The 24,565-nt window shown below is 47.9% G+C and overlaps 1 protein-coding gene across 3 annotated transcripts in view; it reads right to left on the reverse strand.

Annotated features, from left to right (window-relative positions):
* Positions 1-24,565, reverse strand: part of BTBD11 (BTB domain containing 11) — a 326,170-nt gene that overhangs the window by 40,471 nt on the left and 261,134 nt on the right. For 2 of the 3 annotated variants that reach the window (XM_006069563.3, XM_044941392.1), the window contains 7 exons: positions 11,503-11,668; positions 8,820-8,909; positions 6,765-6,866; positions 4,704-4,797; positions 4,452-4,587; positions 3,596-3,816; positions 1,730-1,908 (listed from right to left, as the gene is read on the reverse strand). In XM_006069563.3, coding sequence (XP_006069625.2) covers positions 1,730-1,908; positions 3,596-3,816; positions 4,452-4,587; positions 4,704-4,797; positions 6,765-6,866; positions 8,820-8,909; positions 11,503-11,668 — 988 coding nt within the window. The remainder of the gene's footprint in view (positions 1-1,729; positions 1,909-3,595; positions 3,817-4,451; positions 4,588-4,703; positions 4,798-6,764; positions 6,867-8,819; positions 8,910-11,502; positions 11,669-24,565) is intronic. The other variant, XM_044941391.1, reaches the window with a different exon arrangement.

The raw sequence follows: 24,565 nt of genomic DNA on the forward strand, positions 1-24,565 counted from the left end.
TGTGGGTTAAGTCACTTCAGTCGTGTCCAACTCCGTGCGACCCCACGGATCGTAGCCTGCTGGGCTCTTTCATCCATGGGAATCTCCAGGCAAGAATACCGGAGTGGGTTGCCATGCCCTCCTCCAGGGGATCTTCCCAACCCAGGAGCTGAACCCACGTCTCTTAAGTCTCCTGCATTGGCAGGCAGGTTCTTTACCACTAGTGCCACCTGGGAAGCCCACTCCAGTCCACGTCTCCTGCCAAAGGCCCCTCCCTCCTTTCTTTAGGCCTGTAGCTACTGCCATCAGCTGCTGCTGGGTGCTCTTTGCGGGGGCGGGTAGTGGTTGAGTGGGACCCAAGGCGCCTGCAGGAGTGCTAGCAATGTTCTGTTTCTTGGTCCGGATGCTGATCACACAGGTAAGTTTGCCTTGTGAAAATTCATTAGACTCCACAGCTATGACCTGGGCACTTTTCTGATGTATGCCATACTTCAAAATAAATTTACTTAAAAAATCCATAGAGTAGGTCTCCTTAATACACAGCATGCCTTAGTAATTTCTGGAATTCCCATTACAGCCCATAGAAGGAAAAAAAAAACAAAAAACAAAAAACCAAAAACCAATTACAACACCAGACCCTGGGAACAGACCCAGCAATGTTTTTCACTAAGGTGGCCTCTTAGGTAATTTCAGGGCTTATCTATTTATTTCTTTTCAAGCTGGGGGGATGGGTGAGGGCTGAGGGGCAGGGAGAGTTTGGTTTTGAAATGCTTTCAGTGGGTCCTGCTCTTAGTGGAATCACTGAGGCTCATCACCTGAGGCCTGGCACACCTGCTCCCATTCTGGGTCTAAGTGGGGCTTGACATCAGGCATATATCCAGCCCACAGGGGCCCCTAAGTCTCTGGTGCTAATGAGAATAACTGATGGGACCCACGCTGGACTCTGGGCCAGGTGCTCCAAGGCTCAGAAATCAGCAGGACGTGTTGCCGGGGCTTTGCTGTGGGCCGTCCCCCACACCCTACAGAGCAGGCTGCTCCACACTCCCCTCCCGCCTCTGGCAGGGAAATCCATGCAGCCCTTTTGGTTCAGAGGCCTAATTCCCTGACACTTCACAGCCTCCACTGTCTTAGAAGGACTTGTTGTGCAAGGGTTGCAGCATTTTCCCGATGCTGGGAACGAAGTGTCAACAGAAACGCAGGGGCCCTTGAAGAATGGGTGAGTGAGCCTTAAGGGCTAGGCACATGCTGTCCTCAGACCTGAAAAGCCTTTTTGGGGCCTGGCTTTCCAGGGACCCCTGGGGGGTCCGCATCCAAGGCAGCTACACCCATTTCCCTCTTCCTCTTGGATTCCCAATGTCCTATGTCCTACTGTCTGTCCAGGCCCGCCCTGGTCTCAGCATCTCAGTGACACCTTCCCCCAACCTTCCCACACTCCTCAGAGCCTTTGCCATCCAATTTAACACTGTTTCACAAGCCACCTCAGGTACCCTTGGGCTGTAGCACCCCCACTTTTGTGCAAGTTTCCTGGCCGCAAGGTATCCTTTACTTTGTCCCATGTGCCCAAGTGCCTGGGACGGAACAGGTGCTCAGCAGAGCAGGTGCCTTGTGAGTGGCCACTCAAGCAGCTGTAAGCAGCCAGGGTACCAGCCAGTGCAACAGACCAGTGACTGCAGGGTTCCCACCCGAGGGGCAGGAGTGCTGAGATCAGAACCCCCCAGCTGTGCTCTCTGCCCACAGGAGCCCCTCATACCTTGCTGGCCTTCAAGATCTCAAACATCAGGGGCAGGCCCTGGGTGACCAGCTCCTCCGTGTACTCTTCCTCCTGAATGGTCTTGAACTCCTTCAACAGGCACTGAATGAGAGGCCTGCGGTGCTGCTGGAAGGCGATCCGCAAAGACTCCAGCCACGTGTGCAGGGTCCATGGGACACCTGGAAAGGGGGAGGGCGGGGTGAGGGAGGGGAGGGCAGACAACAACCAGAGGAGAAGGCATGTTTTTATGTGGAAGCTGGCCTTTCCTGAGGACATTACCAGATCATGAGACCAAGAGACCGCCTTTCATTGCATCGAGTCAGAGCTGTTTTGTTTCTTCTTTCCCAAAGACTTGCAGAAGTTAAAATTAAAGGTCATAATTCGAGTCCGTTAACTATGGGTATCTAGTTGTACACGCTCCTCGTGTTATTAGGGGCTGCTGCTGCTGCTGAGTCGCTTCAGTCGTGTCCCACTCTGTGCAACCCCATAGACGGCGGCCCACCAGGCTGCCCCATCCCTGAGATTCTCCAGGCAAGAACACTGGAGTGGGTTGCCATTTCCTGCTCCAATGCATGAAAGTGAACAGTGAAAGAGAAGTCGCTCAGTCGTGTCCGACTCTTAGCGACCGCATGGACTGCAGCCTACCAGGCTCCTCCATCTATGGGATTTTCCAGGCAAGAGTACTGCAGTGGGTTGCCATTGCCTTCTCCATATTAGGGGCTACATAGTTTGCAAAGTATAATCATCGTGTAGAGTATTGAAACTGTAATGCAGACTGCAGCCTTCTGAGTTCTGACCTCTTCCTTCTCCATCCCCTCTGCCTCCATGCCCAGAGCTTCAAGCTGGTGAAACCCACAGTGGACCTCACTGTCAGCTGCTCTGGCCAGGGCAGGCATTTCCATTTGAATATGAAGACACAGGAGGATACTGCTGCCGTGTGCAAAACAACATTTCCATCTGCAGGCACTTCATCAGGTCTTCCTCCCTTAATAGAAACCTCTCCAGCAGCGGACGGCTGTGACTCGCTTCTCCCCCCACCGTGAGGCTGGGGCACCTGGTACTGCTTATAAATGCACCATTCAGAGTCTTGAGCCTCAGAATCCAGCTACACAGGCTGCCAGGGGAATGGCATAATATCCCCCATACTCAACAGCCACTCTCTGAGAGAGACAAGTTTCCAGAATAGCACTGGAGGCCTCAGCCTACCTCACCTGCTACACCCTGTGTTTGTAGCCCTTGCTCCACCCTGCTGTTTCTGGGCCGGGGCTGGTGCCATTAGCTGGGTGAGGGCTGGGCTAGCCCGTTCCCCAGATGCATGGAAGAGATGGCCCTGGGCTAGCCTGCTCAAGGGAGAGACACCCAACTTTTCCTTTGGCATGGCTTTGCTCCTGTAGTCGGGGGAGTCCCACTAGGGACAGGATGCCCTCATCCTGACTGATGCTAGCAGCTGCTTCATGGATCTGAGTGCTCTCAGGCAGCGATTCTCCAACCACTGGGAACCACCTGGGATGATTGTTAAATATAAAGATTTCCAGCCTTTATCCATCCAGACCCTCGACAGCAGAGCCTCTGGGTGTAGGGCCTGGCAATCTGTATTCAGACAAGCTCCCCAGGTGATTCGGATTCCTAACTCAGGGTCCAGGGTTTGGGAATCATGGAAGGGTGCCTTGAGGATGGGTTTCTGGGGCCGGCAGAATGCTGCTGTTTATGGGGACCATGTGGAGCAGAAGTGCTCCAACCAGCAAACAAGAAGTTCCCTGAGCTGCAAGGGGTGTGTGCATGTGTGCGTGTGCACGCGCATGTGGGTATATGACCTGGAGCTGGGTGGAGGCACTGTGCCCAGCTGTGGAAGGCCCCCAGACTGACCTATGCTCCTGATATCAATTGTGACATCCACGTAGCCATGCTCAGCGCTGTGATACATGGCCTCCCTCAGGGCTCTGAGTTTGGCCTTGCTGTTGCGGCTGGCGCACAGAGGGGGCGGGGCTGTCTCTGCCAGGTCAGTCCCCTCAGCCAGAATCTCCTCCAGGGACAGGATATCACTCTTCTCCTTCTCTGGCTGAGCGAGCAGTTTGCGGAACACATTCCTGTCAATCATAAACCCAGAGAGGAAGACACTCAGAGATGCAAGGGCTGTGCCAGGGTGGGGCGGGGCGGGGGATGTGGGGAACCCTCTCAACGTGGGACAAAAGAAGGACGGGACAACTCTGGGGTGGTGGTTTCAGAGGTGTGACCAGGGCACTACTGGCTGTGGCTGGAGGAGATGGTGGGGTGGGACTGGCTGCGTTTCCTTGAGGATGACTTGGGCTAAGTGCTTTCCCCAAATATCTAGAAGGTTCTAGAACTCTGCCTTTTTAACAGTCTGCCTGCACTCCCCCCATGGTGAATTTGCTTCATTTGGGGTTGCGCGTAGTAAAATCTGATGGGGTAAATCCTGTAGATGGGAAGTAACCAAACATGAGAGGTTTTATTATTCTTTAAATGGATTCTTCTCACTTCGTGACAGGTGATGTGATGAACTCTGACCAACACTGGCAAAGAGTGACGTCTGTGAGATGAAAGCCGGTTGGGGAAGGACCCGTGGACGTGCAATATGTGAAGCTGGCCAGGCCTGGACTGCCTCTGGGCCCCACATCCAGAGATGCAGTGAGTCTGGGGTAGGCCTGGGAATCTGCATTTTTAACAAGCACCACTTGGGACCTCATGGCCCATCCTAGCCTACCTGTGTCCATGGGCTGCGGCCTGGCTGAAAGAGTTCATATCACCCTGGGGGGTGGTAGAAATTCCATTCCTGTACATGGTTCCTATCAGGGGGTCCGCGCCTCGCTCCAACAGCAAACTAACCAGTTCAAAATTTCCTGCAAGCCCAGAGAAGGGGGTTTGATAAGAGAATCAAGCAAACACACAGTCACAGACACATCAAGGGACAGGGTGCTGGAGCCCCTTGGCTGGGACGAGCATCAGAGACTCTTACCTACGGCGGCTGCAAGCTGGAGGGGCGTTTCTGAGTAGTTCTCCTCGCCGTGCTCCACAGAGCCCTCCACCTTGGCCCCAGCGTCCAGGAGGAGCTGTGGAGGAAGAGTGGCCATTGAGATGTTTAAAGGACATGCCAGGAAAAGCTGGTGGAAATAAGTGTGGTGCCAATGTTCCTGCTCTCCTCTGGGTCCATGACCACGTGCACAGGGGGAGGGCCACTGCACCTCAGAGAGGGTGAACTGAGAGCCTCTCACATCTCCTAGGGCCTCAGACCACTCAAATCGCTCAAATTGTGGTCCACGGACAGTAGCATCAGCATCCCCTGGGAGTTTGTTTGAAATGCGGGTTCTCAGGCTCCACCCCAGAACAACTGATTAGAATCTGCATTTCAACAAGCTCTCCAGGTGATTTCTATGTACATTAACGTTTCTAGAAGCACTGAGCTAGAAGTTCGTGGCACCACACTGCTAGAGAACTTCCTCTGGGGATCAGTGACAAAAAGCCTCAGAGTATTAGAGAGGTCTCTTAGAACATAGAATCTTAAGAGTTCTGAAGGACTTTGGGGATCACTGGGCCAAACAGGACAAGAATCCCTTCTGGAACATCCTAGAAACTCAGCTCAGCAAATGCTGAGCTTCCTGGCCAGCAAGATCAGTGAATAAAGTGGCAGAATGAGCTTCCAGGAGTGCTGCTGCGTATGACTCCATTCTGTGCATTCTTTAAGATATCTGGGCTTCCTAAAAATGGAGATTCTGTCCATGCCGGATCTCACAGTGAATGTGCTGTCAGCGCTGCTGATGTAAAATGAGGGGGAAATGCCTGTTTTACCTGCACAGGACTACCTGAGGGCATAGTCAGGAGGGGCTGCCTACTTGGCATTCCATCATGTGTGCACCTGCAGCAGAGAGGTGACCTGACTTCCCTTTGGCTTTGCGTGGCTGCCCGCTGCTCTTATTCCTGATTTAAAGGCTGGGGATGCCACTGCATGTTAAGGGATGTTATTTGTATCCATTAGGCCACCCTCCAACCCCTTCTTTCTTAGATTCCTCTACTAGGACTGGGCTGGTCATGATGTTCTACAGGCAGAAGTCAGCTCTTGGTGTGACATGTCACACGCTCAACCTCCTGAAACATGCCTTTGATGTGTGTTAAGGATTCCCATGACCTAGGAAACAATACAGGATTCCTATGGAACTCCAAGATTGCCAAGGGGTCCCTGACATACTATTTTCTGCTCTGTGTAATTCTAAGAGGCTTGGACCACATAAAAGGAGGGGAGTTCCTGATGTACCTGAAACTCAGCATTCACTATGGGGCCAGATGTGGTCAGGGAACTGGGGGGTGCCGATCTCTTTTTTCCAATGAAGTAAAGTTTTAAGATCTAGAGTGAACAGAGTTTAAGATCTAGAATATACTGGATGGCTGTCCATTGAACACCAACTCTACAACAACCAGAAATGGTGAGGGCAAAACAACTTATGTGCCCAAAGGATCTTGGATGAGGACATCTCTCCATATTCGGGTATCTGTTTCAGAAGACACACATGAAGACCCTACCCTAGACCTCTTACGTGGGATTCTCCATAAGTGGGATCCAAGCAAGTGTCATTTGGAACCACTCCCTTGGCGGCTCAGCTGCTTCTTTCCACTGGTTGGAAACCCCTAGAGTCTATGCAAACACTGGGGTCACACCTAAGGGAAGTTTCTAAGGTCTCACACCAGCCACATCTTAGGTTCACGTTGTGACAAGTAAAAATGAACAAATCCACAAAATCATAGCTCAGGCCCCACCCTTGAGCCACTGGGAACAACTTGGTAGGTTTGCCACTCTGTGTGTAAGGCTGCATGTAGGTATGTGATAAGTTCATATTGGTTAAAGCCAGGCCATATAGATCATTCCATATAGTATTTTCATTCATATGATATGAATGTGCTGTATTTCATTGCAATTAACCAATATGAATCTCTCGGGGAATAGGCATGCCGGGAGAGGTACAGATTTGTGTAATGAAAGAGGTACAATTAAATGTCAGATGTGGATAGGGAAATACGTTAATACCTGAACTACAGGAATATGTCCATGCAACACAGCAAAAGTCAGAGCCGTCCAATGGCGGGTCTCAGGGTGGACGGATGGATATTTATGAGGAGTACTGACAACCTATAAACAAATTGAAATTATTTTCAAAATGTGACCTTCACAATACTTAGACTAGCAAATCTGACCTATCTGTGGCTGGGCACGCGGGCTAGAGATGTACAGAGGATGTCCTGGAAGGCGCTTGGGCAATGCTGGAGACATACAGGGTAGTGACTTTATATCCTCTGTGCATAACAAAAAACTCCTCTGCTGCTCATTAGAAGAGAGTTAAATGGGTGACTGCTGACCACTTCTAAGGAGTCTTGAAAAAACTGTAATGGTGGCTACAATGAACCCGCTCACCTGCCCGTCTCCTCTTCCTGCTTAAGGGAGGGCGGGCTTCTGAGAGCTATATGATGTCGGGTGAGGCCGCCGCCATCACACCCACATCTTTACGGGAAATTCTCGGCATTGGCAAACCCCACACCAGGGGAGGTCTGCTTCAAGCTTCCAAGTCAAGCCAGACCACCTCCCATCTGATGGAGGAAGATCACCGCCTGGTCACAGCTCCTCCCACACTGTCCTCATTTCATGTTTTCTGCTGGCTTCCTGGTTGACAAGGACGCTCATGCTACTGGAAACCTAGGCACAAACCTTCCTTGGGCACGAATGAAAAATCTGATATTGGTCTTCCCACATGGGGACCTCAAAACACCCCAGACCAAGAGACAGGCTGCAGGACAGTGGACGGGACAGGCTAGGGCCCCGCGGGATTGTCTGTCACCCACCCATGGCTTTTCTTCCAAACATTCCTGGGGCCATACAGCTGTGATGTCTGCTGCTTTCAGAAGAGTTGAGTTCACTAATCACAGGCTAGGCAAGGACCTTGAGCTGGGAGCTATGGGATGGGCTGGAGGACCAGAGACCCAAAACTGAGGAGCTCTTGCAGGGATCTGCATGGTGCTTGGGGATTCATAGCAGGGAACAAAAATCCCCAATACTTGAAAACCTATAAGATCCCACATGGTTTTGGATCCAAAACCATATCTACTGCCTGTTTTCCTCAGATGAATATAAAGCATTTTTTTTTTTTTTTATAGCACAGTACTTAGACTACAAGAGCATCTAATTTTGAACTAAAAAAAAGTTTTCTGGAGTGGCTGAGTTAGCACTTCAGCAAGTCCATCAATCTTCCCAACCTCTGAACTGCTAGAAGAGGGTTGGTTGTTTTATGTCTCTTTTTAGTGAGAGTGGGTCCTAAGACAGCATAGAATATGATCAAGAAGTATAATTTCACCTATCATAAACTCTGAGGGGGGAACCAATATTAACTGAATTCCAAACTGATGCTCCTCTATATTTATTTCTTCTAACAACTGTCTGAGATGGGTGTGATTATTCTCCCATTTCACAAAGGGGAACACTGTGGCTCAGGAAGGTGAAACTACTCGCCCAAGCAGAAAAGCAAGTTACTAAGATGCAGCAGTTTCAGAATTTGAACCCACGTATCAAATTCTGAAGCCTGTGGGGGCACGCTTTCCACTATGTCACATGGTCTCGAGGAAGCTCTGCAATTAGCTTTAAGACCCGTGGCTTCAGCAGGCCAACCAAGTGAGCCAATCAGGATTCGGTGAGGGAGGGTGGAAGATCTGGGGGTCACAGGGGACGTGGATCAGCTTTGTATTTGGCAGTGGGAAGGGCTGGCGGTTCGGGAGAGCTCTCTCTGCCGGATCCCAGGAGGAATGGATCAGTGGGAAGGATCAGAGACTCGGTATTGCTGAGCCAAGGGAAAAGTTAGAGCTCTGTGCAGCCGCATGGGTTGTTTTAAAATGAAAAATGCTTGCAGGCAGCTCCTTGGAGTCTGGTTGGTCTGGGGCCTCAGGATGGATGGAGGAAATCCAACAGCTGGTCTGACCTATTTGCTGGACTGAGCACCCTCAGTGGTGGCTCTTGAGAGAGAAAGCCCCCCTCTCTTTGCTCGCCTTCCCCGGGGACTGCCAGGCCCAGGGGCCCTGCAGCCCTCTGCACCCTCACCTCCACATTCAGGTCAGCTCCGGCATCCAGCAGCATCTGAACCATCGCCTCGTCCCCACGGACACAGGCGTACATCAGGGGGGTCATGCCCTGCGGTGAGTTAAAAACCAGAGAACGGAGAAGGTTTACAAGGTGGCTGTGTCACTCAACAATAACAAACGGAAAATCTTACTCATGTGAAAGAGACTATGCTTGTTCTCTGAATCCAGCATTCTAAAGTAAATGTACAGCCCTACAATCCTCCATATTTTGAAAACCAACATGGAAGCAAGAAGAGAAACATAAATTGTCTTCTTTTTTCATTTATCTGGGCTTAAGTTGGAGGATTTTGTTTGTTTGTGTGTCTTAGGGTGCAACAGATCTAAGAATGTTTGCTAAAACAAGTGGCTGGTTTAACTGAAACCTCTTAGGAACTTTCTGGATTCTGTAATATCAGCCCTAAGCTATCTGATCTGTAAATACTGTTTCCATGGCATTTTCTCTCTCAGGATTTAACAAGTGTCGTCTTTGCTCTATACGGCCTGCTGGTCAGTGTCAAACGAAACTGGTGCCTCTGAATATGACCCCAGCACTCATCTGCTTTGACGTTATCATTTACAAGCAAAAGGCAAGAGAATGAGGAATGGTTTTCAGGAATTCCATATTTGCCCATGATGCCTGCTTATTACAAAGTACCATAACCAACAGGAAGTAAGGGGTGGATTTTTCAATAAACAGTGCTGTGAAGAAAGCTATGTGGGAAAGTGTTCAAGTTAGAGCCTTATCTCATACCATACACCAAATCATTTACAGTTTGATTAGAAATGTAGAGAAAAAAAATTAAAACCATAAAAGACATCTAAATGAATCTGTTTCTAAAAGGTATAAAAGTAATGGAAGAAAGCACAAAAGAAAGTCTTGACAGCATTGAGGATGTGAGATTGAAAACATAAACAAAATTAAGAGGTAAACAATAAATTGAGACATATGTGTCACATTATCACAAAGGGTTATATGCCTAATATGTAAAGAGCACTTTGAAATAAAGAAGAAAACCAATTAAACTCTAATGAAAAACAAGCAAAAGAAAGTAAAAGATTAACAGGGTACACATAAATAGTTGGAGAGTGTGTACAAGGAAACAGTCTCTGAGGAAGTAATTTGAGATTGAAGACCTTAAGATAAATTGATGCATTTGAGCAACTATTTCCACTTTAAAAAATTTCTCTAATGAAATAATCAGATTTGAGCAAAGACTTGAGTAGTGAGTATATCTCTCTCAGTACTATTGATTTAAGTAATTTGAAACAATCCAACAACTGAACTATGTTTAACTGAACAAATAATATGACCACTTTGTTAGTTGCTCATTTGTGTCTGACTCTTTGTGACCCCATGGACTGTAGCCCCCCAGGCTTCTCTGTCCATGGAATTCTCCGGGCAAGAATACTGGAGTGCATCGGCATTTTCTTCTCCAGGGGATCTTCCCGACCCAGGGATCGAACCCAGTTGGCCCACATTGCAGGCAGATTCTTTACCATCTGAGCCAATGTATCCATTTGAAGTGATTTTAAAGAGAATATTTAATGATATTATGAAGTATCTTAAATATAAAATACTGAAAAAAAGAAAAAATATAATAAATCCCCGTTGTTTTTTTTTTTTTAAATAATGTGTGTGTGTATTAGGGCTCCATTGGTGTTGCTCAAAAAAAAATTACTAGCTAATATCCCATCTCTGGAACTTGCTGCATGAGCTGCTCATGTGAGAAACAGCTCCATCTGTCTTGTGATTTTCCATCTGGGGCTAACATTGAAAGCTGCTGTTTGTTTTCTCCACGCATGACATCTTCACCCACATGGGGACATCTCCCCAACAGACACACAAGCTCTCTGGACCTCACTTTTAGGGGTTTGGGAGGTGGCTGACTAATTCTGAGGCATCTCCTGGAGTCCTTCAGAATGACTTTTGTGTATCTTAAACATATCCTGAAAGTTTGGTGAAAATCTGCTTGGATTAGTTCCATGATGCACTAAGAGGCCGGCAGAGAACTAATTTTAACCATGCCGGAAAAAGGACTTGAAGGACACATGCTAAATATAAATGATAGTTATTTGGATGATGGCATTATTTCCTTTCTTGAATAAGTCTATTTTTCTCTATTTTCCATTTCAGCTGCAATGATCACGTGAAACTTCTATAAGGATGAACAAGGATACTTTTATAAGATATTTTAAAAACTTAAAAAATAAAAACTAAGGGAAAAAACCAGTAACAACAACAAAAAAATCACTTTTCATCACCAGTAGAGGGAGCCTCTCGGAGAAGGAAATGGCACGCCACTCCAGTACTCTTGCCTAGAAAATCCCATGGACGGAAGAGCCTGGTAGGCTGCAGTCCATGGGGTCGCCAGGAGTCGGACGCGACTGAGCAACTTCACTTTCACTTTTCACTTTCACACAATGGAGAAGGCAATGGCAACCCACTCCAGTGTTCTTGCCTGGAGAATCCCAGGGACGGCAGAGCCTGGTGGGCTGCCGTCTATGGGGTCGCAAAGAGTCGGATACGACTGAAGCGACTTAGCAGCAGCAGCAGCAGAAGCAGAGAGGGAGCCTCTATTCAGTGCCTGCTGTTTCCCTCTTGCCCTAGGGCGGGGCATATGGTGGAGGCCGGGTGGCTATTCAGACATTGGGAGGGCCCGTACCTGTTCGCTCATGGTGTTGATCCCATCAGGCCCCAGGAGAGACACTGCCTGCTTCACCAGGTCCGTCCGCCCACAGTTCAGCATCCGGAAACCCAGGTCCTGCTTAAACTTGGCTTCGATGGCCACTGCGTCCAGCTTCCGAGAAGCACAAAAGCAGTCGTCCGCCCTAAGGAAGGAAGAGATGGTCAGTTGGGTGCTGTGGCTTCATCAGGGGCTGTTCCTTGGAGAGCACAGAGTTAGGAAGCACCAAGGAGACTTTTCATTTGCTGTTCATGTCAATCGCTCCTTTCTAGGCTCAAGTTCCTGGATAAGGGCATGGTAACTCACTCCTGTATTCTTGCTTGGAGAAACCCATGGACAGAAGAGCCCGGTGGGCTACAGTGGTGGGCTACAGTCCATGGGGTCGCAAACAGTCAGACACAACTGAAGCGACTTAGCACACACACACAGGCTCCAGTTAGAATACAGATATCTCTTGATCCTTCCTGCTTTGTAACTGATGCTTAGCCTTGTCTCTCCTCCGCTCCCACAGCATACTGAGCTAAGAATAATCCATGGCTAATATTTACTGATTGTATACTCTAGGCTAGGCTCTCTGGTATTGGAGAAGGCAATGGCACCCCACTCCAGTATTCTTGCCTGGAAAACCCTATAGACAGAGGAGCCTGGTAGGCTGTAGTCCATGGGGTCGCTAAGAGTCTGACACGACTGAGCGACCTCCCTTTCACTTTTCACTTTCATGCATTGGAGAAGGAAATGGCAACCCACTCCAGTGTTCTTGCCTGGAGAATCCCAGGGACAGGGGAGCCTGGTGGGCTACCATCTATGGGGTCACACAGAGTTGGACACGACTGAAGTGACTTAGCAGCAGGCTCTCTGGTATAGTCTTTACATGAGTTAATTCATTTACTCCCCACATAACCCCAAAAGGGAAGCACCCGCGCCTTTAACCATGGGAAACAGACACAGATACAGGACTCACCCAAGGCTACATAGCCGATAAGCAGTGGAACTGGGATGCGAGCCCAGGGCAGTCTGTGGAGACCCGGCCTGGGTACCTGCTGTGTCACCCTGTCCCCTCACCACAACTCATACTATTTGCCTCTTTCCTTGTTTAAATTCTTCTCCAGGCTGGGGACTTTTGAGAGCAGATACCCTGTCTAACAAGTCTCTGCATCTGTTCCAGACAGCACACAGTATGTGGAGGTATTAAAGATGTTAGCTGAATGGACATGGAAGGCCTGGAGTCTCTACTTCCAAAGTGGAAGCATGGCAGAAATCTGGTAAGATGAAATAAGAGTCCTAGTGGCAATATGCACCAGAAAGTAATCGAGCCAGTGAGGCACGGGGAGCCAGCTTAAGGAAGTGTAGGGAGGAGAATCAGGGATTCAAGAAAGGGGTACAAATTCTACTTGTAAAGGATGTCACCTTCTTCTCATGGTGAATTATCAAATCAAATGACCAAGCATTTACTGAGTGCCTGTTTGCAAGAGGTGCACAAGGTCTGGAAGGGCAGAGGGCACAGGCCCTGGTCATGGGGGTGCCTCGTGGCGCCTGCAGTGACAGGTGATCAGGGACGCGCACCAAACAGAACCAAGGGGAACCAGCAAGGCTTCCTGGGGGGGTGCACCCTGAGATGTGTCTTAAATAAGGAGAGAGAAGGACAGAGTGTAGGAGAACCTGGAGCAGGTCTTGTCTGAGTAAAGGTGTAGACATGAGATGTGGTGGGCTACAGGAGCTAACTGGAGGTTTTAGTGTTTCTGAGGCATAAATTTTCAGGCAGAGGGCCAGGAGCTGAGGGAGTGGCACTTTACTTAATCCTAAGACTATCCTTAAGAGCCACTGAAGGTTTCTAAGCAGGCACAGGAGTGATATGGTTGGAGGGCCAACTCTGGGAGAGAGTGGAGGATGAATTTGAGGGGACCTGGCCCTAGAGGTGGAGAGATGTGTTAGAGCTAAAAAAACCAGCTGGATGGGAAGAAGTCACTGCTCAAGCAGGAAGTGACAAAGGCTGAGTGCAGGCTGGGAGGAGCAGAGGACGAGGGTTTTGTCTTCTCTATGAGCAGGCACCCATTTCTCAGATGATGGCCCTTGTCCCGAGGCTGGTGAATTCCATGCCCTGCATCAGCGGGAGTCAGCGCTGGCACGGACCCCTTCATATTCCTGCTCCTTGCTGATTCTGGGGGCGGATACTCAGGAAAGGAGCCAGGGGTTTAGCATTCCTGGTTCTAGTCCTGCCTCTAACTAACCCACTTTGTGGCAAGAGGAATGGTTAAGTTTGCCAGGGAACTTTCGTTTTTATTCTTGGGGGAAATGAGAGGAAGTATTGTTCTGAGAGTTTGTGGCACTAAGGCTCCTCAGTAGGGCTAGGACCTGGGGGAAAGAACCTGGGGGATGAAGAACAGAAGGAGTCCTAGGAATCGAGTGAGATGGGTGTGCCCTTGGCCTTTCACCGGGTTCCTGATCTATCCCTCATTTCAGCTGGCAAAGGAACCTTGGAGGAAGGTTGTCCTGAAATAGGAACACAGTCATAGGTGATGGTAGGGATCTTAGAGGACACTAGGAGTCTTCTTCTGGCCACCAGAGGGAGCTGATGCAGTGAAGATGGAGTCCAGAGAAAGGAAGCTAGATTAGACCTGGGGTAATTTGCACACAGGCCTCAGGGACTGGGCGTCACGCTAGGCCTCCAAGGGCCTATTTGTACAAGAGCCCTGGGAAGAACTAAGAAAGTTATTGGACTTGGACCCAGTAAGACTTTTTCACCGCAGGTGGGGGAGCCAAGACCACCCTGGTTAGAAGACTTTCCAGGGAAGCCCGAGAGCTCCCCAGGTGTGGGTGGGGAAGGGCTGAAGATGCCAAGTCTGACTTTAGGCCATGGCATCAGCACCCACGATGAGAAATTCTAGGGCAGAGAATGTGGCTGTGCGCTAGGGTGTCTTAGTCCAGTTCATGGGAATTTGGACCTGGGATTCTTAAAGCTAACGTGGCCAGAGTCAGCAAATAAAAATACTCTTGCAAATACTGAGGAAATTGAACTTTAAAAAGAAATCTGGGCAAGGGTAGAGCCACGTGCCATGACTTGAAAAGAACAGGAAATGAGATCATGGACCCCACCGAAGTGTAGACAGAGGGAGGGGTGGTGCTTGGTGTGGTAGTGGGCTTTATCTAAGGGACACATGTTCCCCACACATTGATTAAGGCAGACGCTTTGGCCGAAATGAACAGGACAGAGAGAAGAGGGCTAGATCCTGGGGCACACATCACAGAAGCTTCCAGAAAGGGAGAGGTGGGGCCTGCAGGTGCTCTACTGAGGTGTCTGGAGCCCCGAGGGGGATGTGTGTGCATATCTCAGGGAGGGGGTATCTGATCTGACTAATGGTAAGGAAATCTTTCTTGTAAAAGACCACTGTCTACCTTTGGAGGAGGTCGCTTTGTGAAATCTCGGGGAGCAAAGATGCTGTGAATTGCCACCATCACTGAATTTGCAATTTCCTCTCCTGTCTGTATCTGAGGCCCTTCTGCTCTCCTCAATGCCTGATTGCCTTTCTTAAATAAGCATCTTTTTTTGTTTTTGGAATCAAGCTAAATTCCACGAGACTGGATGAAGGTTCCTGAGGTGCGTTCTGTGAGTGGGCACCGGGAGGGGAGCTTATGGAAAGACACAGATACCACCCCATGTTCATGGAGCTCCCAGGCTGGTAAAGCAATAATTCCAGAACGTTAGGATAAGTGTTTACCAGCTACAGAGGTTCTTGATTTTAATTAGAAAGAGAGAAATGGCAAGAAAATTACTGTCGCCAAGATGATGAGGATGATAATTGTTATTACAGGGAGCCAACATTTACTGAATACTTACTATTGAAATCTAAGCTCTTTCCATGTATTAACTCATACAACCAGCACAACAATGAAGGTGCTCTTGGGGGCCCTGTTCCAGAGATGAGGAAACTGCCCAAGTCATAGAGCTGGTAAGTGACAAGTTGGGAGTTGACCAGGCTGATCTGTGAGCCCTCACCCAGACGCTGGCACTTCTCTGTCATGCTGGCATGCTCACACATACAACTGCCTACTGGACCAAATAGCTTCAGTGGCTTTCAGACCCTCAAACTGAGCATGTCCCAGATGGAACTTTGTATGAACATTTGTCCACACCCACTCTCCATCCTCGTCCTCCTGTCATCCCATCCCCATAAAAGGCACCATTGCCCACCCCGGCGCTCTGGCTAGAACCTTCTCTCATTCCCATATCCATCTCATCAGCTGTTAATGCTGCCACTCAAATCTCAGACCCCAAATCCGCTCACTTCCCTCCACCTCCACAGCTCATACCCTGGTTCTAAACACCAGCATCTCTTGCTTAGAGGTCGTAACTTCAGTTCTATGAAAGTGCTTGTAAGACAGAGTCTTTTCAGGTCTGGGCATATTTTTAAATCTCAGGTCTGTGATATTCTAGACAGTTGCTGACAAACAAGGACTGTCGAGCACCAAGCACAGATGTAAGAATTTATCTTTCAGGCTCAGAATATGACAGAGCTTTGGCTTGGGTCATTAGCATGGGAGGACTGGAAAGGGACAGTTATTTAGGTTTTTATATATTGGAAAGTCGTCTTTTGAAATATTTTAGTAAAAGTTTTCCATGTGATTTAATTTGTCACACACACACAAAAGCACTTTCATTCTTCTCTTTATCTGAACCAGTCTCTCACACAAGTTGAGAGTGAGCTTAAAACATCTATGGGGCAATTCCTTGGTGGGCCAGTGGTTAGGATTCTGGCACTTTCGTTGCCAAGGGCATGGGTTCAATGCCTGGTTAGGGAACTAAAATCCCACAAGCTGCAGGGTGGGGCCAAAAAATTAATTTAAAAAATGTCTAAAGGACCATGTTCTGCCTCTGCTTAACATCTTTCAATGCCTTCCCATGTACTGAGAACAGACTCCAGCTCCCCATGCACGGCCTGCCAGGCTATGGGGTGCTGGCCCTGACCTGCTCTCCAACACTCCCCTTCTGCCTTCACTCTCACTAGCAACTCGTCTCTCTCGTCTGTCCCTGCAACTGGCCAAGGTCCTTCCCACCTCGAGGACATTACTTGCAAAGTTCCCTCGTGCTAGAATGCCCTTCCCCTGGCTCTTTGCAGGCCTGGATCCTTCTTGCTCCTCAAGTGTGAGCTTGGATGTCCTGTCCAAAGGACGTCTTCATTGACCATCTAAAGGAAGGCAAATTTCTCTCCTATCTTTATACACCTCAGCTCCAGGCCAGTTTTATCTGTCTCCTTGTTAGCACCTTTCACAGCCTCTGACTATTTTATTGATTTACTTTTTCACTTTTTAAAAAGCTTTTTTTTTTTGGCACACTTTTTAAATTAATTTTTTTGGCCACCCTGTGCGGCATGTGGGATCTTCCGACCAGAGATCAAGCCCATGCCCCCTGCATTAGAAGTGGAGTCTTAACCACTGGACCACCAGAAGAGTCCCTGGCACACTTTTAAAAAAAACTTTTTATTTTATAATGGAGAATAGATGCTATGGACTTTCCTGGTGGCTCAGGGGTAAAAGAATCCGCCTGCCAATGCAGGAGACACGGGTTCCATCCTTGGCTCAGGAAGATGCCCTGGAGAAGGAAATGGCAACCCACTACAGTATTCTTGCCTGGGAAATTCCATGGACAGAGGAGCCTGGTGGGCTATAGTCCATAGGGTCGCAAAAGAGTTGAACATGACTCAGTGACTAAACAACAACAATAGCTGATTAACAAAGTTGTGATAGTTTCAGATGGACAGCAAAGGGACCCAATCATACATATACATATATCTGTTCTTTCCCAAGGGCTTCCCTGGTGGTTCAGTTGGTAAAGAATCCCCCTGCAGAGCAGGAGACTCAGGCTGGGGAAGATCCCCTGAAGAAGGAAATGGCAGTCCACTCCAGTATTCTTGCCTGGAAAATCTCATGGACAGAGGAGCCTGGTGGGCTACAGTCCATGGGGTCTCAGAGTCGGACATGACTTAGAGACTAAATCACCACCTCCACCACCATTCTCCCTCAAATTCCCCTCTCATCTGGGCTGCCACATAACATTGAGCAGAGTTCCCTGTACTATACAGGAGGTCCTTGTTGGTTATCCATTTTAAATACAGCAGTGTGTACCTGTCCATCCCAAACTCCCTAACTATCCATTCCCCTGTGAGCAGGTCAACTTCCTGAGGGCAGGACCACATCTATCCTGTTATCTGTTGTATCCCCAACAGTGCCTGAAGCCTCATGGCACTAACTGATGGGTGGTCCATGCATGAACCACCATTCATTCTTCAGAACAGACCCCAGGAACTGACTGTTCATCAAGAATCCCTTGGTCATGCAAAATAAGTAATTGTTTTGGTTACTGAATTCTGCTAGCCCATGCAGGCAGGCAAACTGAAGCAGGTAAGAAACAATTGCCATAAATGTCTATGAAAACACGACTTTCTGTTCAACTGGGTTTGTTAGAAAATTTAACTGCAAAATCTTAATTCCTGCAGCGTTCCTGTACACACGACTCAGAGCTCCATTTACTCTTTCTGGAAAGTCTCTGAGGGATTGGTCTTAGAAGGACCAGCAGGTTCCCCTGTGGCCTGGACAAATGTGCGTGCCTGCCCACATGCAGGATTTATTTATGCAGAAGTCTACTAAGCCAGTAGCCTGGGGCTTTACCGGAAGGTAATCAACCCTGTGGTTTTCCCTTTGAGTGACTTTCAGTGATGCCATACAAAATCTGATCAGTTTAAGTAAGAGGTCAGCTACCAAGGTGGTCAATTTCTCTGATTTCTCAAGGGCCCCGGCCCCAAGAGACTATTTTCGGTATTTCCCAGCACTTCAGGAACATGACTTCAGAAAGATGTTTTCCAGGAGGCCTGCAGGCCTGAGGACTGCAGTTAATTGCACTGCCTTTTCTCCTCTGGGAAGGAGGCGGTATTGAGGGGAGAGCTGATACATTCTGCTGATATCTTTTTTTTTCCCCCCTTGATGCACTCCAACTGACAGATTCAAGCTGGTGAAGCCTCAGACACATTTTATTCATTTATTAGTTTTAACGCTAGCATAGAGGTTCCGAGCATGACCTCTGGTTTTTCCCAGCTCTACTATTTAGCAGCTTCTTGATCACGGGGCAAGTTATTTAACCTCTGTGTTGTTCAGTTTTCTCATCTGTAAAATGAGCTTTTAGTAATAATACATTCCTTGTAGGATTTTGGGTGGGGATTAAATGAGATAATCCATGTACAGTGTGTGGAAGAGAACAGAGCTTAGCACACAGCACTCATTAAATGTGAGAGATCTCATAATCATTATTACAAATCACAAAGCGAGGTGCAGACTATAGAAAACACACTATATTTCAAAGAAGCAGATTCACAGACATGGAGACTAAAGAACAGTTTAGGAATAGCACTTCTTAAGGCCTCACATTAGACGCTGTATCTAACAAACTCTACCAGAATAAAGGCAGCCCTTTTCCTAGTGGGGAAACCTGCCCTGAGAAGGGCTGCCATTCCTGTCCTGTGTGCTTCTGAAAGCAAACTGGAAGTGATTACAGCGGCTGGGCAGGGAGGAGGGATGGGAGTCACATTCGATGAAAGCACAGTTTCCGGAACAGTTCAATAGCAAGAAAAGGCAGAGCCTCTCAGGATGCGGTGGGCCTACCCAGCCAGGCTCCCAGACCCCTTCACCTCCTCCATCCCTAGGACCAATCCGGACCCCGCGGGTGCTAGAAGGTAACCGGCAGCTTCCAGGTTCCCTGAGCTCCAGTGGAACGCTGCTAAATTCCCTAGGCTGTGGGCTCAGAAGCCAGACTGCCTGGGTTTACCGCTTGGCTCTGCCCTCACTCACTGGTAACGCTGCACAAGTGACTTAAACTCCTTTGTGTTTCTCCTGCGTAAAATAGGACGCTAACATTACAGGCTTTACTCATCTAACAAAGACTTGGAAAGCAACGACCATGGACCAGGCATATCATACATTTTTTTTTTACAAATATTCACTTGTTTAACTCTCATGATAACCCTATGACTGAAGTCGCTTAGTCATGTCTGACTCTTTGTGACCCCATGGACTATAGCTTGCCAGGTTCTTCCATCCATGAGATTTTCCAGGCAAGAATACTGGAGTGGCTTGCCATTTCCTTCTCCAGGGGATCTTTCCAACCCAGGGATCAACCCGGGTGTCCCGCACTGCAGGCAGACTCTTTACCGTCTGAGCCACCTGGGAAGCCTCGATAAACCCTATGAGAAAGGCATTACAGTTATCATGAACCTGTCTTAGAGATGAGGAAAATGAGGCACAGAGTGGTTAATTAACTTGTTCATTGTCACACAGCTAACAAGGAGGAGTCAGGGTTTGAACTCAAGCAGTCTGGATCCAGAGTTGGTCCTACTGACTCGTCTTACACTGCCCAGTTCTTAGTGATGCGCTGGCAACCACTGGGTTTCCAAAGGGACTCCCCATAACCCTGGGACCTGTACCCCCAAAGGCCTACACAGTTCTCACAACCATGACCTCCTCATCAGTGATAATTAAAAAGAAGCTACCCTTCCTGCATGCTCATTATGTACCAGGTGCTGTGCGAAGTACAGCACCCACCACTTCAAAGGAGTCTCTCCTTGAAGGAACTGTTGCTATTATTATACAGTATTATACAGTATTCCGTAATACTGGCAAGGAAACTGAGGCCCAAGTCTGAGCGACTGACGCCAAACCTCTGAAACAACGCAGGAGGCGGAGCCCAGGGCCCAGCACCAGACTCCACATCCCTGTCTGGCTCCTTCCTTGCTACCGGGGGTGGGGAGCTTAACCTCGCTCAGCCTCCGTTACACTGTCTGCAAAGCAGGCCTGACAGCAACAGCGCTCACTGTCTCTATCTTCGAGGAGGATTAAAGGAGATGATACTTTTGAACCGCTCAGCACAGTGTGCGACCGTAATTGCCCAATACATGGGATGCATACTTGATACGATACTATTATGTTATAATTGCAGGTCCTCTTTCTAGGGATTTAATCAGGCCATCTGGAATCCCGGTCCCCCTTCCCCATCCTCCAACTGAACAATCCTCCAGTCCCAAGGCAGGTCTCTCCTCGCCCCCACTGACAGCTTCAGTTTCCTTGGGTATAAAATGGGGGTGTTGAGTTAGTCAAGCTCTTGGGTGCCTCCAAGCATGGACATTCTTTTAGTTTTTGACGTGTTTTCTGGTGCTCATACACCACTATTTACTGGGCAACAGCTTTTCTCCCTGACTCCATCCTGACATTTTAATGCTCAGTTTTTGCTTTTATTTCATGCAAATACTTATTACTGCAGCCAAGAGGGTCTCCTGGGAGAGAAACGCATCTAGTTTCCCAGCTTACTGGGCGCTGGATGAGGCCAACCTGGGAGGAAACAAGTCCAAGAATTTGCCAGTTTACACTTTTATTCAAAAACAGCCCAGTGGTTCTCAAAGAGCCACAAGGAAAGCCACCTCTGTCTCTGCCTGGAAGGGAATTTTAGGAAGGAGGGAGAGATGCCAGGCCTAGGAGCAGAGGGGAAAACTATAGGTCAGTGTATTCCTAACACCCATGTTGCTCACTAGCACAAGGTTTGAAAACAGCTGGAAAACTTTGATGTGAGGCATATACATGCCTCGTTCTTTTCTCATTTCCAGTCGAGTCCACTTATTGGTGTTCCTTGCCTGGTTCTGGGATGTCTGAGTTTGGACTATGGACCAGGGAAAGTTGATGGCACCCCACTCCAGTACTCTTGCCTGGAAAATCCCATGGATGGAGGAGCCTGCTAGGCTGCAGTCCATGGGGCCGCTATGAGTCGGACATGACTGAGCGACTTCACTTTCACTTTTCACTTTCATGCATTGGAGAAGGAAATGGCAACCCACTCCAGTGTTCTTGCCTGGAGAATCCCAGGGACAGAGGAGCCTGGTGGGCTTCCATCTATGGGGTCGCACAGAGTCGGACACGACTGACACGACTTAGCAGCAGCAGCAGGGAAAGTTGGTATGGAATAAACTCTAGTATTATAGATGGGTATGAAAAAGCCAGTATTTTACAAAATCTTGGTTAATTCAGTCTGATCATCTATTATATTTCAAGCAGTATGCCGGGCATACTAAAAATATTTTATTGGTTTTCAAATAATAATAGTGATATAATAATAACAAACTCATATAGTACTTATTGTGTGCAAGGAATTGTTCTAATTTTAATATATATATTTTATTATATATATATGCTTTCAATATACATATTTTGTTACATGCATATGTGTGTATGTGCTCAGTCATGTCTGACTCTTTGTGATCCCATGGATGGCATCCCGCCAGGATCCATGGGATTTTTCAGGCAAGAATACTGGAGCAGGTTGCCATTTCCTTCTCCAGGGAATCTTCCTGACCCAGGGATTGAACCCGAGTCTCCTGCATTGCAGGCAGATTCTTTACCATTTAGCCACCAGGGAAACCCTGTTATATACATATACACACATACATATGTGCACGCACACATCCACAAATATACTCAATCACACATATGAACTTATCTAATCCTTACTTTAACCCTAGAAAATTTATCTTTGTTGCTCCGAAGAAGAAACTGCAGCACAGAGAGGCTAAGAAAATTGTCCCAGGTCACAGAGCCTGAAAGTAGTAAGCGGAACTGAGATTTGAACCAGGCAGGCTGTTGCTGGAGCCCTGCTCTTACCACCATACCCCCCTGTCTCTCTGTGCTACCAAAGGCCTCCCATGTTCTTTTGATTCTATTCAAATGCTGCCTGGGTACCTACTAGATGCCAAGTCCTGGGTTGGGTGCCAAAGAAATCTAAATTCCTAATCACAGGCTTCAAATTCAAGGTTGTCCTGTGGCTGTCCCTCTGGAATGTTCCCCACCTCCCAATCATTTCTTCCTTCTCACTGTTCCAGCCACGAGGCCTGCTTCCCACTCCATACACACATTGCCCTACGTCTTTCTTGCCTGCATGCATGCTGTGTCCCTCACTGAAAATTCTCCCCCCAAATTGTTCTTTCCTTCAAGTCAAATTCTAGACCCAAGGTTACAGCTTCTGATCTGCAGAATCCCAGGAGGTCAGTGCTAAAGGACAGCACTCAGCTCAATACCTTATCTTCCTAAGGAAACTGGAAGCCTGAGGAGATTTCACTAATTTCTAGGGGTCATAGGGAGATTGCTTGGAGAAGGGAAAGGCAACCGACTCCAGTATTCTTGCCTGGGAAATCGCATGGACAGAGGAGCTCGGCGGGGTCCACCGGGTCGCAGAGAGTCAGACACGACTAAACGACTAACATTTTCACTTTCACACTAGATGTATTTAGGAGCAGAATTCATGTCTTCTAAGGTCATTTAGCAAGTCTTCCTATGGATACCTTTAGGTGTTGCAGGTATCTCAAACAAGGGTGATTTTGTCTCCCAGGGGACATCTGGCAATGTCTGGAGACATTTCTGGCTGTCACAACTAGGAAGGTGCTACTGGCATCTAGCAAGTAGAAGTGAAAGATGCCACCAAACATCCTACAATACACAGGATGATGCCCCAACAGTGATTCAGCCCAAGATGTTAACAGTGCTGAGGCTGAGAAACCCTGGTGGAGGGAAATACAATTTTTTTTTTGCATCATCTCATGTATCAGGCAGTTCTCATTACAGGATTCTGTAAGCGTGACAATAAAATGGTGCCTTCAGAAATGAATCGTGAAATGGCAAATCAGAGAACTAGGCCTCACTTGGATAGAGGCCCTCAGGCCCCCTCCTTAACACATTTTCCCAAGGAAGCCAAAGTCCTTTTCAGAGCCTTCAAGTCCCCTCAGCAAGGAGTTTTTCCTTTTCTTTTGGGTAGCAAAAAGATGAACAAATTGAGACTGTTTTGTGCTGAAGTAAGTCATACTGAGATCTCTGTGCACCTTTCTGAGAAAAAAATTATATGATTGCAGCAAATGGAACATGTAATGCTTGCAAAGTTCGGAGAAATCTTTGTCCAAAAGTTGTGCCCACTTGCTGTTTAATGCTGCTATTGAAGTACTCTGTACTTTAAAGAGCCAGCTCATTAAACCTGTCGTGGATAATGTAACAAAAGTGTGATTCCATATCCTCCTCCCAGCCCATCTTTTCTGCCTTGTGAGATGTAGCAAGGAGCCTGAAAACTTTCTCCTCCTTAGAAGTAAATGCTCAGTTAGTGGCAAAACCCACTTTGCCAAAATAGAAATTCTAGGTCTGTTCAAATATGTGAAAAAAGACATCTCAAACACCAGGTGTAGGTAAACCAAACTGGTGTGTTCATATCTGAACATGTTGTCATGTTACTTTGAGTAGAAAATAATGAACCGTAGTTACATGTCTCTTGCTCTGGCAGCATGGCTTATTTTATTCTATTATTTGGAGGGTAATTGCTTTACAATACTGTGTTGGCTTCTGCAGTACAACAACTGTGAATCAGCCATGAAAAAAAAAAAGTGAAAGTGTTAGCTGCTCAGTCATATCCTGACTCTTTGCCACCCTATGGACTGTAGTCCACCAGGCTCCTCTGTCCATGGAATTCTCCAGGTAAGAATAGTGGAGCAGGTTGCCACTCCCTTCTCCAGGGGATCTTCTCAATCCAGGGATCAGACCCAGGTTTCCTGCATTGCAGGCAGATTCTTTATATACCCCCTCCCTCTTGAGCCTTCCTTCCTCCCACTCATGGCTTAAGAGTTGAAAATAAGGCCTTTCCTTACAGAAAGGAGTCACTCTTGATTTTGGCAAGCCCTTAATGTATCTTTTTTTTGGGGCAGACAGTCACTGCTGTCCTCCAGAATCCTTTACCTTGTTTATGAATTGTAGAACTTGAATTTTTAGCTGGGCACTTGGCTGCCCAGATAAAGACTACATTTCCCAGGTTCCCTTGCAGCTAAGTGCTGACCAATAGGGAGTGAGGGGAAGTGATGTGTGCAATCTCTGGAGCAGGCCCTATCCTACATTCCCTCTTCCCACAGGACAGCCATAGCCCTGGTGGGTGGGGTCAGCCATGTTGGGCTATGCAGAGAAAGGTATCACCTAAGGGATCACA

Source organism: Bubalus bubalis, chromosome 4 (assembly GCF_019923935.1).
Source record: "Bubalus bubalis isolate 160015118507 breed Murrah chromosome 4, NDDB_SH_1, whole genome shotgun sequence".
NCBI classification, from domain to species: Eukaryota; Metazoa; Chordata; class Mammalia; order Artiodactyla; family Bovidae; genus Bubalus; species Bubalus bubalis.